The 17503-nt window shown below is 46.1% G+C and overlaps 2 protein-coding genes across 3 annotated transcripts in view; both read right to left on the reverse strand.

The window, feature by feature from the left end:
- Positions 1–63: 63 nt before the first annotated feature.
- Positions 64–14646, reverse strand: Bnipl (BCL2 interacting protein like). Its single transcript, XM_042681795.1, has 10 exons — positions 13217–14646; positions 11889–11984; positions 11651–11715; positions 10926–11147; positions 6449–6631; positions 6156–6258; positions 5887–6018; positions 3327–3413; positions 2184–2282; positions 64–776 (listed from the first exon to the last, which is right to left on the reverse strand). The coding sequence occupies exons 1-10, from the start codon at positions 13255–13257 to the stop codon at positions 728–730; spliced, it is 1077 nt and encodes a 358-aa protein (XP_042537729.1). The 5' UTR covers positions 13258–14646; the 3' UTR covers positions 64–727.
- A 432-nt stretch (positions 14647–15078) lies between these two features.
- Positions 15079–17503, reverse strand: part of Prune1 (prune exopolyphosphatase 1) — a 31099-nt gene continuing 28674 nt past the window's right edge. For both annotated transcript variants that reach the window (XM_042681743.1, XM_042681744.1), the window contains one exon: positions 15079–16191. In XM_042681743.1, the coding sequence (XP_042537677.1) occupies positions 15763–16191 (429 nt within the window). In that variant the 3' untranslated portion in view covers positions 15079–15762. The remainder of the gene's footprint in view (positions 16192–17503) is intronic.

The raw sequence follows: 17503 nt of genomic DNA on the forward strand, positions 1-17503 counted from the left end.
GGGGCGGGTTCCTACCTTCTCTCCCTCCCTTCCACTCACCAGGGCCCACGCCCCTCCCCTAAGTCCTCTCCCTGAGGTGGGGCTGAGCTCAAAATCCTAGGGAACCTGGGCCAGAGAGAATTCCAAGCTAGAACCAAAAGGCGGATTGTGATGTAAGGGGATGGGACAAGGGTCGTTTACTTCCTTGATACAGACTTTATCTCTCCGTTTATTAACAGTTACAGGGCAGAATTTACTAACAAAGACAAAAACACAGGCGTTCAAAGTGCTCCTTCCCAGGAGCAGAGGCGGCAGGTATATATGGGTTCTTGAGGTCTTGGGAGCGCCCTCCTGGCTCCCAGCAGGCAGGTTGGGCTGTCCTTGGCTCCTCTACCTCATCTCCCCTCAGCCCCTTCTCTTACAGAGGTGGAAAATGAGACCCAAAGACCTGAGGTTATTTGGCCAAGCTTTTACAGCTAAAGCAGGGTTGCAATCCAGTTTGACACTTCCAATGCTACTACAGTCAGTCAGCTTTCCATTGGGACAATGGTAATGAAAACCACTGGCAGATCAGATTCCCAGCCTCCAAACCCTCCTGGATTCCAGCAGCACCACGGAGGGAATGTCATCACAAGAAGTCAAGATGCCATAAGGTGGTGCTGGGATGGAGGGTGAGATGATTTACAAAACAGCTCAGATGGTTCTGGGATTGATGCGTAGGCAGGTCTTTGCTTGGTTCTAAGGTCTTTTATCCAGTCGTGCTAGGTTTTCCTGAGCCATGAATTTCTTGGTCCAACCTATATAAGTGAGTGGGTAAAAGAAGTGGTTTGGGGTCAGGGCTTGGGCTTATTTATTAATCTGGGGAAGGAAGGAAGATGAATTGAACAGACTAGAAGATTGGGTGCTTGAGTTATTACTTAGCATCTTTTGCTTCCTAATACTTCCTTCTCCACTGGATATAATCTAAGCACTGTCAACATGGCCCATCCTAATCTCTAGGTTGTTCTGATTGTAAACTCTGGGCTATAATTATTTTTCAATGTCTCTGAATTTTAATATGTAATTGTTTTCATTTGTTCTTGATGAATGTAATAGTAGCCCTAATTTCTCCTCTAGGCAGATGAACATTTTCCAGATACACTGAAGCACCTAAAAGAGTTATTTAGAGCCGGGCACCGGTGGCTCATGCCTGTAATCCTAGCTACTCAGGAGGCTGAGATCTGAGGATCACGGTTCAAAGCCAGCCCAGGCAGAAAAGTCCATGAGATTCTTATCTCCAATAAACCACTAGAAAACCGGAAGTGGTACTGTGGCTCAAGCGGTAGAGCTCTGGCCTTGAGCTAAAGAGCACAGGGACAGCACCCAAGCCCAGAGTTCAAGTCCCACTACCGACAAAAAAAAAAGTTATTTAGTTCTTTTGTATCTTCCCCAAGGCATTAAAAAAGAGGGGACTGGGGCTGGGAAAGTGGCTCTGTGGTAGGGTGTTTGCCTTGCCTGCATGAGGCCCTGGGTTCAATCCCTCAGCACCACATAAGCAGAAAAAGCCAGAAGTGGCACTGTGGCTCAGGTGGTACAGTGCTAGCCTTGAACAGAAGAAGATCAGGGACTGTGCCCAGGCCTGGCAAGAAAGAGAAAGAAAGAAAGAAAGGAAGGAAGGAAGGAAGGAAGGAGAGAGAAAGAAAGAGAGAAAGGAGGGAGGGAGGGAAGGGAAGGGAAGGGAAGGGAAGGGAAGGGAAGGAAAGGAAAGGAAAGGAAAGGAAAGGAAAGGAAAGGAAAGGAAAGGAGGGGACTGCTGGGTCCAGTGGCTTGTACCTGTAATCCTAGCTACTTAGGAGGCTAAGATCTAAAGATCATGGTTTGAAGCCAGCTGGGGCAGGAAAGTCTATGAGACACTTACCTTCAATTAGCCAGCAAAAAGCCACAGGTGGACCTGTGACCCAAGTAGTAGAGTGTAGCCTTGAACAAAAAGCTAAGGGACAGTACCTAGATCCTGAGTTCAAGCCCCAGGACTGGCACAAAGAGAGAGGGGGGAAGAGAGGGAGGAAGAAAGGGAGAGAAGGAGAGAAGGAGGGAGAGAGGGAGAGAGGGAGAGAGGGAGGGAGAGAGGGAGGGAGGGAGGGAGGGAGGGAGGGAGGGAGGGAGAGAAAGAGAGACACTGGCTTTACACATCGCACCCCAAACCTTCATCCTTAAAGAATACTCACTGTCTGACAGCTTCAGGAATGTGGACTTGATCTAAAGAGATGAGTTGGGCTAACTCCTCCAGGCTGTTCAAAAAACGGACTTTTCGTGTGAATTTAGAACTGAAAAAAAGAATATACAAAATATGTTTTGTACTGAGAGGCCAGTATTTGTACATCTTTGTTATTTTTTTTTGGAGGGGGAGGGGGGGGTTTGTATCCAGTCCTTGGCCTGAACTCTGGGCCTGGGTGCTGTCCCTCAGCTCTTCAGCTCAAGGCTAGTGCTCTACAACTTGAGCCACAGTACTACTTCTGGCTTTTTTTTTTTTTTTCCTGCTTATGTGGTGCTGAGGAATCGAACCCAGGGCCTCATGCATGCAAGGCAAGTACTCTACCACTGAGCCACCTTCCCAGCCCTGCACATCTTTATAAAGGGTTGGGCATGGTGGGGCATGGCTATAATACTAGCAGTTCAGCAGGCTAAGACAAGAGGATAGGCCACCATCATCGATCTCACAGACAACCAAAGGCTGTGTTGGGGCTCAGGTGGCAAAACACTTAAGTGCAAGGCCCCGGGTTCAAACCCAAGTGCAAAGGAAAATGTAGCAAATAGAATGGTGGGGAAGAATCTCCCTTTTTCTTTTCTTTTCTTTTTTTGTCAGTCATGGGGCTTGAACTCTGAGCCTGGGTGCTATCCCTCAGATCTTTAGCTCAAGGCTAGCACCCACTTGAGCTACAAGCACCACTTCGAGTTTTCCTTTTTTTTTTGTCAGTCGTGGGGCCTGAACTCTGAGCCTGGGCGCTGTCCCTCAGCTCTTCAGCTCAAGGCTAGGGCTCTACCACTTGAGTCACAGCACCACTTCCAGCTTTTTTCTGCTTATGTGGTGCTGAGGAATCGAATCCAGGGCCTCATGCATGCAAGGCAAGCGCTCTACCACTGAGCCACCTTCCCAGCCCTCACTTCTGGTTTTCTGAGTGATTTATTGGAGATAAGAGTCTCACAGAGTTTCCTGCCTGGGTTGGCTTTGAACTGTGATCCTCAGATCTCAGACTCCTGAGTAGCTAGGATTCTAGGTGTGAGCCACCAACGCCAGGTTGAGGAAGAATCTCTTAAGTCTTGATTTTGAAAACAGGAAAATGGGGAGTCCTTCTCCCCAGGGCTAGTACCTGATGAAGGGCCGAAGCAGGGCCAGAAATGCCTTCACATACCACGTAGCATGGACAACCACTAGGGCTCGTAGGTTTTTCCGGAGCCTGTAGGAGAACATGAGGAAATGGTCTTATTCCTGGTTCCACCTTCATCCTGGAGATCAGGTGGAGCTCTCTTCCATCCTGCAAGCTCCTTGGCTTCTCTAATTTCTAGATTTCTCCAGCAGTTGGGTCTAATCCCATTTCATTAGCTGCTGTCTCAGCTCCACCCAGCTTATTTAGCCTTCCACGCTCATTTTTAGGAAATCTTCCTTTCAGAATATCTGAGTCTAGCCTTTTTTTTTTTTTTTTTTTTTTGGTCAGTTGTGGGGCTTGAACTCTAGGCCTGGGCGCTGTCCCTCAGCTCTTCAGCTCAAGGCTAGTGCTCTACCACTTGAACAACATCACCACTTCCGGTTTTTCTGATTGTTAATTGGAGATAAGAGTCTCATAGACTTTCCTGCCCGGACTGGCTTTCACCTGGGATCCTCAGATCTCAGCCTCCTGAGTAGCTAGGATTACAGGTGTGAGCCACCAGTGCTCGGCGAGTCTAGCTTCTTTACCCCATTTCCCTCATGCCCTATTCTGAAAATTCCTTTTGCAAAAATAAATAATTTTGGGGGGTCTGTGTGTACTGGTACTGGGGCTTGAATTCAAGCCCTCATAGTCTCATTCAGCTTGCTTACTCACAACTGGTATGCTATCATGCTGAGCCATGCCTATAGCCCAGAATTTTGCTGGCTAATTGGAGATGGTCTCACTCAAATTTTCTTACTCATGCTGGCCTTCATACCATGATCCTCCGAGTCTCAGCCTTTTTAGTAGCTAGGATTACAGGTATGAACCACCTCTTTTCCTGACCAGGACTATTTATAAAACTCCATTGTGGCTGGAAGAGTAGCCCAAGTGGTAGAGTGCCTACCTGAGTTCCAGCTCTAACACCTCAAAAATAGAAAATTAGGGGGGGAGGGGGGAGGCTGGGAAGGGAGGTGAAGGGTAAACAAAGGAGGAGGCCGCAATGCTTGGTAAGAAATGTATGCATTATCCTGCCCATGTAATTGTAACCCCTCTGTACAGTATGTTCTCAAATAAAATAAAATAAAATTAAAAAAAAAATAGAAAATTAAAAAAAAGAAAAAGAAGAAAAATTCAAGTGAAAGAAAATCAATTAAGGAGGAAAAAGGACAGAAAAAAGAATAGTAAGCAAAGGGAAGATGAGAGAAGCAAAAGAAAAAAGGGAACACAGAAGTAGGAAAAGACATGTAGAACAGGTAAAAGGAAGAGAAGACAATGGTCATGTGGAATGGGAAGTAAACAGGCTGGAAGAAGAGACAGAGAGCCTTCTGTCAGGAAATATGCTGATTTTTTTTATCTCCACAGACGCCTAGTGGCAAAGGTTACCATTGCCATTTTATAGACGAGAAAACTGAGGCCCAGAAAAGTGAAACAACTTGTCCAGATCATTCAGCTAATAAATAAGTGATAAAAACAAGATTCAAAGCTAGATAGCCCTGGTGCCAGGAGTAGACCATAGATAGAAGAGGCTTTGCAGGGGGGGGGGGGGGGGGGGGGGGGCTGGGAAGGTGGCTCAGTGGTAAAGCGCTTGCCTTGCATGCTTGAGGCCCTGGGTTCAATTCCTCAGCACCCATAAGCCAAAAAAAAAAAAAAAAAAAAAGCCGCAAGTGGCGCTGTGGCTCAAGTGGTAGAGCGCTAGCCTTGAGCTGAAGACCTGAGGGGCAGCGCCCAGGCTCAGAGTTCAGGTCCACGACCAGACCCAAAATAAAAAAAACAAAACAAAAAAGAAGAGGCTTTGGAAGGGGCTACGGAGGAACGAAAGATAAAGAGAATCGAATGAGGCGGTCTACACCTGCAACCTCAGAACTCAGGAGACTAAGAGGGAAGAATTTATTTTTATTTTTTTGAACTGGTCCTGGGGCTTTGAATTCAAGATCTGGGCACTGTCCTTGAGCTTTTATGCTCAAGGCCAGTACCACTTGAGCCATAACTCCACTTCAGCAGTTTTGGTGTTTAATTAGAGACAGGTCTCATGGTTTTCCTGCCTGGGCTGGCTTTTTTTTTTTTTTTGTAGTTATTTGTGGGGCTTGAACTCTGGGCTTAGGCACTGTCCCTGAGCTCTTCAGGCCTAGGCAGGCACTTGAGCCACAGTGCCACTTCTGTTTTTTTCTGGTAGTTAATTGGAGATAAGAGTCTCACGGACTTTCCTTGCCTGGGCTGTCTTTGAACTGTGATCCGCATATCCTAGCCTTCTGAGTAGCTAAGATTACAGGCGTGAGCCACCAGCGCCCAGTTGGCTTCAAATTTTGATCCTCAGATCCCAGCTTCCTGAGTAGCCAGGATTACAGACATGAGCTATTTGATACCTGGCTCCAAAGATAGGAGACTATCAAGTATGAGGTCAGCTTGGGCCACATAGTAAGACCTAATCTTAGAAAAAGAAGTACATAAATAAGATGAAGAGATTAAAAAGATGGAAAAGTTTAGAAAAGTGTTTTGTGGTCCTCTTGAGCTATGGTCTTACCGTCGATCCAAAGTACGGTAACACTGGCGTATCCAGCTCAGAGGGGGAACTTGGGCCCTACTTGTGCCTCCGCTCAAGTGAACAAGCAGGTAATTTTCAGCTACCAGCAGCTCTAGAGTTCCCACGATATACCTGAAGGAGGAAATGGTAGGTGAGGTACGTGTTGCTGGTTTGGGGGAATGAAGGGATATTGTCTATTGATCTTGGACAGGCTTCTTCCCTTCCCTTCCTTATCCCCTCTCTGTGGCTCTTCAGACTTTGTACCTTACCTAAACAAGTGTTCCATGACATAGGTGTAATTGTGGATGTTGCTTCGGGGTAGATAACAGGAAGCAAAAATGATGACAGCATTGAGACCATCACCATGATAGCCTAGAGGGAAGGGAAAATTCACTTAGGCCACAAATATGAAATGACAGACAGTCCCTCTGTTTAGGTTGAGGGATGCTGAAGGTTTCTGGAAGTTACAGGAAGGGTGGTGAACCTAATAGCTGAATCTCCAGTTTAGGCAGTTTAGTCAAGAAGGTATAGTTTTGACTCCTCCATTTCTGTTAACCATTACCTCCATGAGACAGGACCTTCTTATAGGGCTCAATGACAGTCATGTCCACTCGCTGCTCCCGTTGTCCTGTTCGAAACACTCTCCAGCGGTGACCATCTTCTCCAGCCACATCCCACACACAACCCCGGCCCAGCCTTTCAGCTGCCTCGCTGGCTCGGAGGCTCTCTGCCCGGGGCAGGTCGTCTAAAATAAAGGAGTAGGGAAGAATCCACAGAGTAGATTTCCTACTTTCAGTCTGGGTTCTAACCCTGTACTTTTGTGCTCTACCACTTTGAGCCACTGCACCATTTCTGGTTCTATTTAGTTAATTGGAAATAAGAATCTCATAACTTTCCTGCCTAGGCTGGCTTTGAACCGTGATCCTCAGATCTCAGCTAGAAGTAGCTAGGATTACAGACATGAGCCACGTGCCTGACATTCCTCAAATTTATTTACTTATTTATTTCTAGCAGTACAGGGGTTTGAACTCAAGACCTTACACTCTCTAGGCAGGTGTTCTATGACTTGAGCCATACAACCCAGCCCTTTTTTGCTTTAGGTATTTTTCAGGTAGGGTCTCACATATCTGTCCAAGGTTAGCTTTAGACTTTGATCCTAGGGCCTTTGGCTTAGCTAGGACTACAGACATGCACAACTACCTGCCTTATTTATTGAGACAGGGGGTCTCAATAACTTTTGTGACTGACTTAGACTTGATTTTCCTGATCTCTATCTCTGTAGCTGGATTATAGGCATGAGCCACTGTGCCCAGCTCATTCCTCAAGTTTTTCTCTTGATCTTTAACCCCAGTGAGTCCAGTTAATCCAACCCCTTTCTGGTCTCTTTCTCCTGAGATTCATTAGCCTCACCTTTTCAAGGTCTTAGGGTGACCTTGTACTATGGCAGGTCTATGACTCTTCCCAGTATCAGAATTTTATCCTCTATATTTTCTATTTATTTTTGATGGTATTAGGGATTGAACTCAAGGCCTTTTACTTACAAGGCAGGCACTCTACCATTTGAGTCATACCTCCAGCCCCATTTGTTTTTAGAGATGATGTTCTCACTATGTTACCCAGGTTGGCTTTAAACCTGGGATCTCCCCACTCAGATCTAAGTACTTGGGATTACAAGCATGCATCACCACACTTACTTCTCCATTTCTTTCTTTACATGCTTCTTCCAGGCTGAGCTCAACTATTTCTATGTCTTCAATTATAACCAGTAAGGTGACTCTCAAAATAGTCTCTGTTACTCAGATTCATATCTGCAAATGCCTAGAGTGGCATCTCCACTGGTATCATCTGGTCAGCAAGTCATAGACCCAAAAGAGAAGTCAAAATCATTCTATTTTTTCCTCTGCCTTGTATTTCCTATCTTGATCCAATTTACCTCGCTGCCTGAGAGAAAATTATATCATGTAAGGCTATCAGGGGCTGGGAAGGTGGCTCAGTGGTAGAGCGCTTGCCTTGCATGCATGAGGCCCTGGGTTCAATTCCTCAGCACCACATAAGCAGGAAAAAAAAAGCCGGAAGTGGCACTGTGGCTCAAGTGGTAGAGCGCTAGCCTTGAGCTGAAGAGCTGAGGGACAGCGCCCAGGCCCAGAGTTCAGGCCCACGACTGGACCCCTCCCCCACCCCGAAAAAAAAGACTATCAGCACTCAAATCCCCCAGTCCTCTACATCCATCATTTTCTTTGGTCATCATTTCCACTACCACCTCCATGGTTTGGGTTATTAGCATTTCTCACCTGGCATTAGTACTAGCCTCCTAACTGCTCTTGCTTTTATTTATTTATTTTTTTTGGTCTGGTCATGGGGCCTGAACTCTGGGCCTAGGTGCTGTCCCTCAGCTCTTCAGCTCAAGGCTAGCACTCTACCACTTGAGCCACAGCACCACTTCCGGCTTTTTTCTTATGTGGTGCTGAGGAATCGAACCCAGGGCCTCATGCACGCAAGGCAAGAGCTCTACCACTGAGCCACCTTCCCAGCCCCCTGCTCTTGCTTTTTAACTTAAATGATAATATACTATACCCACCATCCAGCATGATTTTTCTAGAAAACCAGAAAGAACAGCCTCATCTTTTAAAATAGTTGCATGGGGCTGGGGTATGTATATCTCAGTAGTAGAATACTTGCAGTAGTAGAGTAGCATGCAGTTTGCCTTGGATTCAATCCCCAGAATCATAAAATATATTTTTAAAAAAATCTGAGCACTGAGCCGGGTGCCAGTGGCTCATGCCTATAATCCTAGCTACTCAGGAGGCTGAGATCTAAGGATTGAAGTTCAAAGCCAGCCTGGGCAGGAAAGTCCGTGAGACTCTTTTTTTTTTTTTAAAGTAACTATACACATTTTAATTTAATACATATATATTATATATACACACACACACACACACACACACACACATGTCTATTAAAACAAGATTATACACCTCTCACTAGAGAGGCTGACATTATGGACCGGGTCAGCACAGGTCAGCCTTCGGGAAGCAGGTGGTGTGCTGAATGGCAGTAGTGCAGGCAGGGCAGGAATAAATAGTAGTGCTTTGGGAGGGGTCCACCCTGGGTGCAAGTGCAGGAACAGCTCCCTAGTGGTAATGTGTGCAAAGCTGCTGACTGCTGGATGGAAGGGTGTCCCTGAGACTCCTATCTCCAATAAACCACTAGAAAACCGGAAGTGGCGCTGTGGCTCAAGCGGTAGAGCGCTCACCTTGAGCTGAAGAGCTGAGGGACAGCGCCCAAGCCCAGAGTTCAAGCCCTACAACTGACCAAAAAAAAAAAATCTGAGAACTGGGAGCTCATACCTGTAGTCCTAGCTACTGTTGGATTGCAGTTCAAAGCCAGCCCAGGCAGGAAAGACTGTGAGACTCCTCTTATCTACAATTAACCACCAAAAAGCTAACCTTGATTAGAAAAGGCTGGGGGATTGTGCCAAGGCCATGAGTTCAAGCCCCAGCACTGACAGACACAGACACAGAGAAACAAGACACACCGATATACAGACACATACACAAAGTAAGCTGCTGAGTGCTTTTTTGGCAATGTCTCACTAACCCAGTCTAGGCTGACCTGGATCTCCATCCTCTTGCCTCAGTCTCCTGAGGGCTGGATTACAGAGGTGCATCACCATATCTGCTAGGATGGCTATTTTTTTTTTTGGTCAGTAATGGGGCTTGAACTCTGGGCTTGGGCGCTGTCCCTCAGCTCTTCAGCTCAAGGCTAGCGCTCTACCACTTGAGGCACAGCACCCTTTCTGGCTTTTTCTGCTCATGTGGTGCTGAGGAATCGAACCCAAGGCCTCATGCATGCAAGGCAAGCGCTCTACCACTGAGCCACCTTCCCAGCCGCATGGGATGGATCTTTTAGTCTTTCAATTTGACCAAATTACTCCCATGATTAAACTTTGTACATTATTCCTCAGTGCCTACAACACAAATGTATAGACTCCTTAGCATGGCAGCAAGTGCCTCTGGATTCCACCTTTGCTTGCGTGACCCAGCGCTCTCCTTTCATATTCTTTTTTCACTTCCCAGCCTTTCTTGTATGCAGTCATGCTTCATACTTTGAATTCCCCAACTTCCATGCTATCGCTTTGTGGTTTAGTTTTCAAAGTTCACTAGAGAATCACCTCCTCTGTAAAGTCTTTCCTAACAGAAACTGACCTTTGCGGGCTGGGAAGGTAGCTCAGTGGTAGAGTGCTTGCCTTGCATGCATGAGGCCCTGAGTTCGATTCCTCAGCACCACATAAGCAGGAAAAAAAAAAAACAAAACCATTTACGAGAAACTGACCTTTGCCTTCTCTACTGTATGCTAAGCACATGTAGAACCTAACCTTTAATTGCCATTATTTGTATATAATGTTTATTTCCTACTAAATAGAGTATTAACTTAGAGGAAGGGCTATTTTGCTTGTCTTTATAAATCCCTGGTATAGTAGTATAGAGCTGTAATCCCTATACTTAGGGAGGCTGAAGCAAGAGTACTTCTAGTTCTAGACCAGCTTAGGCTACATAGTGAGATCCTCATCTCAGAACAAAACAGAACTAGGCACTGGTGGATCATGCCTGTAATTCTAGCTACTCAGGAGGCTGATATCTGAGGATCGTGGTTCAAAGCCAGTCTGGGCAGGAAAGTCCATGAGACTCTTATTTCCAATTAATTACTAAAAAGCCAAAAGTAGAGCTGTGGCTCAAGTAGTAGCTTGCTATCCTTGAGCAAAAGAAGCTTAGAGACAATGCCCAGGCCCTGAGTTCAAGCCCCAGGACTAGCACAAAACAAAACAAAAAAGCACAACAAAATTTCAGTCCTAACTGAAAAATGGCATGTAACTGGCATTCAAGTTTTCCTTTATAAACAAAGGATTTTTCTCCTCTTGACTAGTCTCACAATGGATGTACAAGCTCTAACTTTGCTAGCCTTTCCTTTTGGCCCTAGCCTTATCAGTTCTAATAATAATCCTATTAAATCCATCCTGAGTCCTTGGATTAGTTTCCCACCTTCCCATTCGAATTCATGTCCACTGTCCAGCTGCTCTGAGTCTGAAGGTGTCTCCAATTCATCCACCTCCAGGTCTGAACTGTCATCAGAGGAAGATGTGGAGTGGGTGGAAGGAGCTCCATTATCACTGGGCCCCGCTGTCAGATTCAGCCTCAACTCTGGGGCAGAAAGACGTTTACGCATGGGGCGCTGGCCACACAGAGATAAAGTGCTTGGGGTACCTGGGGTTGGAGAGAGGGAGGAAAAAAATATATAGAAAGATGTGAGTTGGGGGCAGAGGGTGGGGGCTAGAATTCCTAAATATAGAAATACAGATATAAGCCGGGCGCTGGTGGCTCACGCCTGTAATCCTAGCTACTCAGGAGGCTGAGATCTGAGGATTGCGGTTCAAAGCCAGCCCGGGCAGGAAAGACGGTGAGACTCCTATCTCCAATAAACCACCAGAAAACCGGACGTGGTGCTGTAGCTCAAGTGATAGAGCGCTCGCCTTGAGCTGAAGAGCTGAGGGACAGCGCGCAGGCCCAGAGTTCAAGCCTCATGACCGACAAAAAAAAAAAGAAAAAAAGAAACATACATATAAGATATGATATGATGATAGGGGAAAACATGAAACAAAGTGCCACGGGGGGTATTTGGGAAAGGGAGACAGAAATGCAAAGGAATACAGATAACCCTTCAGTGCACTAGAACCAAAAACTTGAGGTCTAGCTACTATCAAACCTACCTGCCTGTGAGTCTCTTTGAGGGTCTTCAGGATCTTCAGAAGGACCATCCTCTTCAGGAAGCAATCTAGAAGGGAAAAGATTAAAAGGGACTCATAGACACAGAAGACTAAAGGCATCAAATTAGGTCTCAGCTTATCTTCCCCCACCACACTATAAATTTACCACCCACCCAGCATCCCACCTCTTCCCATCCAGTCCTAATGCATCCTCCCTCCCCTATATTTGTGATCATCTCACCTAGGGAATTCTTCATCTTGCCATTCCTCCTTCAGCTCCAGCTCCTCAAGTCTCAGGGTTGCTCCCGATTCTGTTGCTTCTACACTCTCCTTGTCCCTAAGATAGTCCCCCAAAAGAAAAAAATAAAGAGAGAGACAATCTAGTGTGTCCTGAGTGAGTGTAACTACGGTACAATGGACAGGCCTTCAAAAGAACTCATCTGCTGGGTGCTGATGGCTCATGCCTTTAATCCTTGCTACTCAGGAGGCTGCAATCTGAGGATCATGGTTCAAAGCCAACACAAGCAGCAAAGTCTATGAGACTCTTATCTCCATTGATCCCTCAGCAAACTGGAAGTGGTGCTATGGTTCAAAGTGGTAATAGAGCGCTAACCTTGAGTGAAAAATCTCAGGGATAGTGCCCTGAGTTCAAGCAAGCCCTAAAACTAGCCCAGGGATAGGCCCTGAGTTCAAGCCCTAAAACTAGCACCAAAAAACAAAAGCAATCAAAAATCCCATCTCTTATCTCCATAGATGTTTCTCCCACCTTCACTGCCTGCCAGAACCAAAAGCACCCACTGATCATTGTAGGAGCAGAGAAAATAGAATATAAAGCTAATCATAATTTACCATTATGGCAGTGACTCCACCTACAATGTAAGGGTGAGATGTCCCATATTACAATTGCCTAGAACCCAGATAAACCTGTCCCAGCCATCCCTGGGCAAAGTTGGGAAAGATGGCACCTAACCAGGCCCGTCTTTCTCCTACCAAGCAGGGGAGTGGCTAGGGGAAACAATGGAGGAGGGAGGTGGTGAGAGATTTGCTGGGGAAGAACTTGGCTCTAAGTGTAGTTCTGAGTCATCTTTTCTGATAGATATTCTAGAGGATGGGAGCCAGAAAAAGAAAGAACATGGGCAGACTTATCAGAGACTAAAGACAAACTTTCACTTTTGTTGTTGTTGTTGTGGGACTTGAACTCTAGACCTGGGCACTGTCCCTGCGCTCTTCAGTTCAAGGCGAGTGCTCTACCACTTGAGCCACAGCACCATTTCCAGTTTTCTGGTTAATTGAAGAGTCTCACAGACATTCCTGTCCAGGCTGGCTTTGAACCATGACCCTCAGATCTCAGCCTCTTGAGTAGCTAGGATTACAGGCGTGAGTCACTCAGCACCCTCTGGTCACCTGGCCTTCCTTTAACTTCTAAACCCACCCCAGCCCTCCTCTGCAAATTACCTCTTAGAAGTCTTTTTCCTTAGAGGAACCCAAGATCCAACCTAGTAAGGGCTGGATGGTGGGAAAAGTCCCTCCCTCCCCGATTCCAATCAAACGCACCAACCTTTGACTTACCCAAGATCTGATTTTTTTTCTGCTTCGTGTATAGTCCCCATCTTCACGATCTTCTTCTGCTCTTTAAACAAAAGAGTTGCAAGGGAGCTGGCTGTCCTAGCCCCCCCAATACTTCTTTACCCTTTTCTGGCTCAGCTGTTGTTGCTCCTGCCTCTAAGGAAGAGGGAGGTGTGGAAGGGAGGGAACCTCAACTTCAAACAGGTTTTGTCACCTCTCCTCCCAAGGAGCAGGTTGGCCCAAAAGAAAAAGCCTGCCTCCTATGTGGGGGCGGGTTTGGGGGAGGAGAGTGTTTACTAAGGTGGCTAGTCACTAATACTTTGGTTATAAGACTATCTTGGGCCTGACTATCTTGGGCCTACTTTTTATTTTAAGTAAAACTGGAGATATGTATCTTACAAGGAAGGTTCTAGGAGAATGAATAAAAGAAAAAAGAGAAGGGGAAGGATTCAGACCATGTGGCTCAGAGACAACAAAAAAAGTAGAGTGGGAAGGAGGCTGAAACAATTACTGAAGGGAAAAGACAATAAGACAATAAGACCTCAAACAGGAAAAAAAGTATTTAATACTTTAACAAAATGCAAAATAAGGTACCCAAGTTACAAAACATAAATTCCTTTGGTTCAGTAATCACACGACCATTTTTACATTCCAAATGGCTACAGATGTCGTACCCTTAAAGTCACACTGTCCCCCTCAACTGGAAGATGTCATGCCAAATCCATCACATACCCCGCTGTTGGGTGAAATGCTGGCAACTTACATGGGGTATGGAAAGGGGGGGAAGAGGTTGGTCAGAAGAAAAAAGGGAGATTACACATGCAGAACAAGCTCTTAGTTGGGTCATCATGGCATGAATCCATCACACCCCTGTACATGCTACATGAGGCTAAGTCCCTTAGTACCATCACACATAAACACAGACAGTCCAGTGACCCCGAGCGTTCCCAATGAAAATACAGAGAAGTAGAGGAGAGAAAGCAAGGCAGCCAGAGGCAGACCACAGAATACCAGGGAACATCTAGTCCAAACCTTTGTTTTACAGATGAGGAAAACGAGACCTGGAGTAAGGAAATGTCTTGTCAAAAGACACACAGTTTATGGCAGTCAGTATGAGAGTTGTATGCTGCTTTTTAACACGAACAAAAAAAGAGGAAAAAGGGAGGAGGAGGGGGGAAAGAAAGTAAAGTTGGGGGAGGAAAACTGTCTTCTGTGAGCAGACAGACCAGGGTTCTTATTCCAGTTTGGTTGTCTTTTGGGAAAAGTGCCTATGGAGTCTTAAAGTCTTCCCTAGTGCCTTCTGAACTCTCAAGAACCAGAGATTGGGTTCTGATTGTCTATCATTCTGTACAGTGCCCGCCTAGCAAGCTAGAGGCCCTGAGTTCAAAACCCAGTATCAAAACTAAACCGAACTATGGGGCTGGGAAGGTGGCTCAGTGGTAGAGCGCTTGCCTTGCATGCATGAGGCCCTGGGTTTGATTCCTCAGCACCACATAAGCAAAAAGAAAAAAGCCAGAAGTGGTGCTGTGGCTCAAGTGGTAGAGCACTAGCCTTGAGCTGAAGAGCTGAGGGACAGCACCCAGGCCCAGAGTTCAGGCCCCACAACTGGACCCCCCCCCCCCCCCCGAAAAAAAAAAAAAAAAAACCCAAACTAAATCCACAGGGATCTTCAGGTTTCTTCAAGGTTCTTTTGGCCCTGTGAGAGTGAGACCCAAAGAAAGGTTGGGTTGGGAAGGTGGTTCAGGGGTAGATGCCTTGCATGTATGAGGCCCTGGATTTGACTCCGCACCTTGGCACTGTGGCTAGCCTTGAGCTGAAGAGCTGAGGGACAGCTCCCAGGTCCAGAATTCAGGCCCCATGACTGACCAAAAAAAAAAAAAAAAAAAAAGAGGTCAAGAAAGAAGATAATGGACTCCAATTTGCTCCAAGTAAAACATGAAATACTTACAATAAGCTCAGAAGACAGAGTTCAAATCTTTGAATCAAACACCATCATCTAACTGAAGCCAAAAGAAGAGAGAGAGTTCAAAATCTAGTGAAGGCTGAAAACTGGAAGAAGAGTTTCTAAAACATACTCCTTTTGGTTCAAAGTAGATATTCAATGAAGACTTGAATGAAAAAAAATGAATAACTGCATTAACGGAGACCAGCAACAAACATTGAATTCTGTGACAGGTGCTGATTCTGCTTACAATCCTTACTCAGGGCACTTTTGGGGTCTACATTCTTTTTGTCCCCTCTGCTAGGACACTGAGTAATATTATAATGTATCCCTGGAAAATAGAGGAAAATCAGGGCAGATTTAAATAATAATAAAATTAAATAATAAAAATCTGATTTGATAAGAGATTGGAGGGAAAAGGCAGAAAGCCATTCTTAAAAGCAGCTGCTTTCCTTCCCTTCTTTCTCCTCACAGTTTTATGAGAACAGTACACTAGATCCTGGAGCAAAAAAAGACACAATCGCTGAACTCGCCAAACATCTCAAAACATGCACTAGAGGTGACTAAGCCACCTCCCCTACTCTTCCTAGCCCTTCTCTCCCCAGAGTCACTTGTTTGATGGAGAGGCATTGGCAGACTGCGACAGCGAGATCTGACTGCACTTCTCGAAGACGGCCTCTGCTGAGAGCTTGGGCAGCCCCTGGTCCAGAGGGCACTCATCCACCAAGCTGTTCATGGGCGTGGGGGGCAGTGGAGGGTCATCTTCATCTTGACTCAGTCCAGAAATCAGGGTGCTAGTTGCCCTGTCCGATTCCTTGTCCACCTGTTCCCTGGACACGTGTGCTGTCTCAGGCTGCCCTGAAGGGATCTTCATGGAGTCAAAATATGCTGAGAGGGCTTCTTGGAGCAAAGGCAGAAGTTTCTTTCGAGAGACCTGTGTGTTGCCTTGAAGATAGGCTTGGAGGTCAGGGTGGATGCTTGGCATAGAGGTCAACTTCAGGGCTGGGGAGTGGGAGCGTTCCAGGACTCCACAGATCTATAAAGGAGACAAGAAGGGAAGTGATACATAGCTTTGTGTAGCAAAGAGCTGAGGCTTCTAAGCAAGAGGCTTCGACAAAGGAGGCAGACTTCAGTTTTAATGCTTGCAACAAAAGAAACATAAATTTCATTTTAATAAGAAAATCTGAGCTGAGAGACATTATCTACAGTGAGAGCATGTGGATGATAATAGAATCTGAGCCAGAACCCAGGGGGCCCTCAGCTCTTAAACTAATGGGTTTTTTTTTTTGCTGACACTGGGTTTGAACTCAGAGAGTCTGAGCGCTGTTCTTTAGCTTTTTCTACTCAAGGCTGGTGCTCCATTACTTAAGCCTGTGAGAAAAACTTCTTTTCTTTCTTTTTTGTCGGTCGTGGAGCCTAAACTCTGGGTCTGGGCGCTGTTCCTCAGCTCTTCAGCTCAAGGCTAGTGCTCTACCACTTGAGCCACAGCACTACTTCCAGTTTTTTCTGCTAATGTGGTGCTGAGGAATCGAACCCCCCCCCCCCTTTTTTGGTTGGTTGTAGGTCTTGAACTTTGGGCCTGGGCGCTGTCCTTGAGTTCTTCAGCTCAAGGCTAGTGCTCTACCACTTGTGCCACAGCACCATTTCTGGCTTTCTGGTGGTTTATTGGAGATAAGAGTCTCATGGGGGCTGGTAAGGTGGCTCAGTAGTAGAGTGCCTGTCTTGCAGGCATGAGGCCCTGGGTTCGATTCCTCAGTACCACATTAGCAGAAAAAGCTTGAAGTGGTGCTGTGGCTCAAGTGGTAGAGTGCTAGCCTTGAGCTGAACAGCTGAGGGACAGCGCCCAGGCCCAGAGTTCAGGCCCCACGACCGACAAAAAAAAAAAAGAAGTCTCACAGACTTTTCTGCCTGGGGGTGGCTTTGAACCCTGATCCTCAGATCTCAGCCTCCTGAGTACCTGAGATTATAGACATGCGCCACTGGTGCCTGGCTGAAAAGCATCTTTTCTATCAAAGCAGTTTGTTTCCTTTCTGTTAGTCTTTAGAGAATTGTTTTTCTGAAGGGTTCCTGCTTTGGCAGGTGGATTAGTCCTTGTTTACTGCATCCTTTTCCTGAACACCTTTAATTAAGACAACCTGTTAGTAGTTCCTTGAATTTTAACCATATCCTATTAAGCAAGCCACATCCTTTTCCAGACAGTTGAACCTGAGCTCAGCTAATGTGAGCAGAGGGGTAGAGGGTGCTGGGTTAGGGATAAAAAGGGAGCAGCCTACCTGAGCACTGGTGGCTCATGCCTGTAATCCTAGCTACTCAGGAGGCTGAAATCTGAGGATCCTGGGCAGGAAAAG

This window comes from Dipodomys spectabilis, unplaced genomic scaffold, assembly GCF_019054845.1.
Source record: "Dipodomys spectabilis isolate Male_0828 unplaced genomic scaffold, ASM1905484v1 ptg000069l, whole genome shotgun sequence".
Taxonomy (NCBI): domain Eukaryota; kingdom Metazoa; phylum Chordata; class Mammalia; order Rodentia; family Heteromyidae; genus Dipodomys; species Dipodomys spectabilis.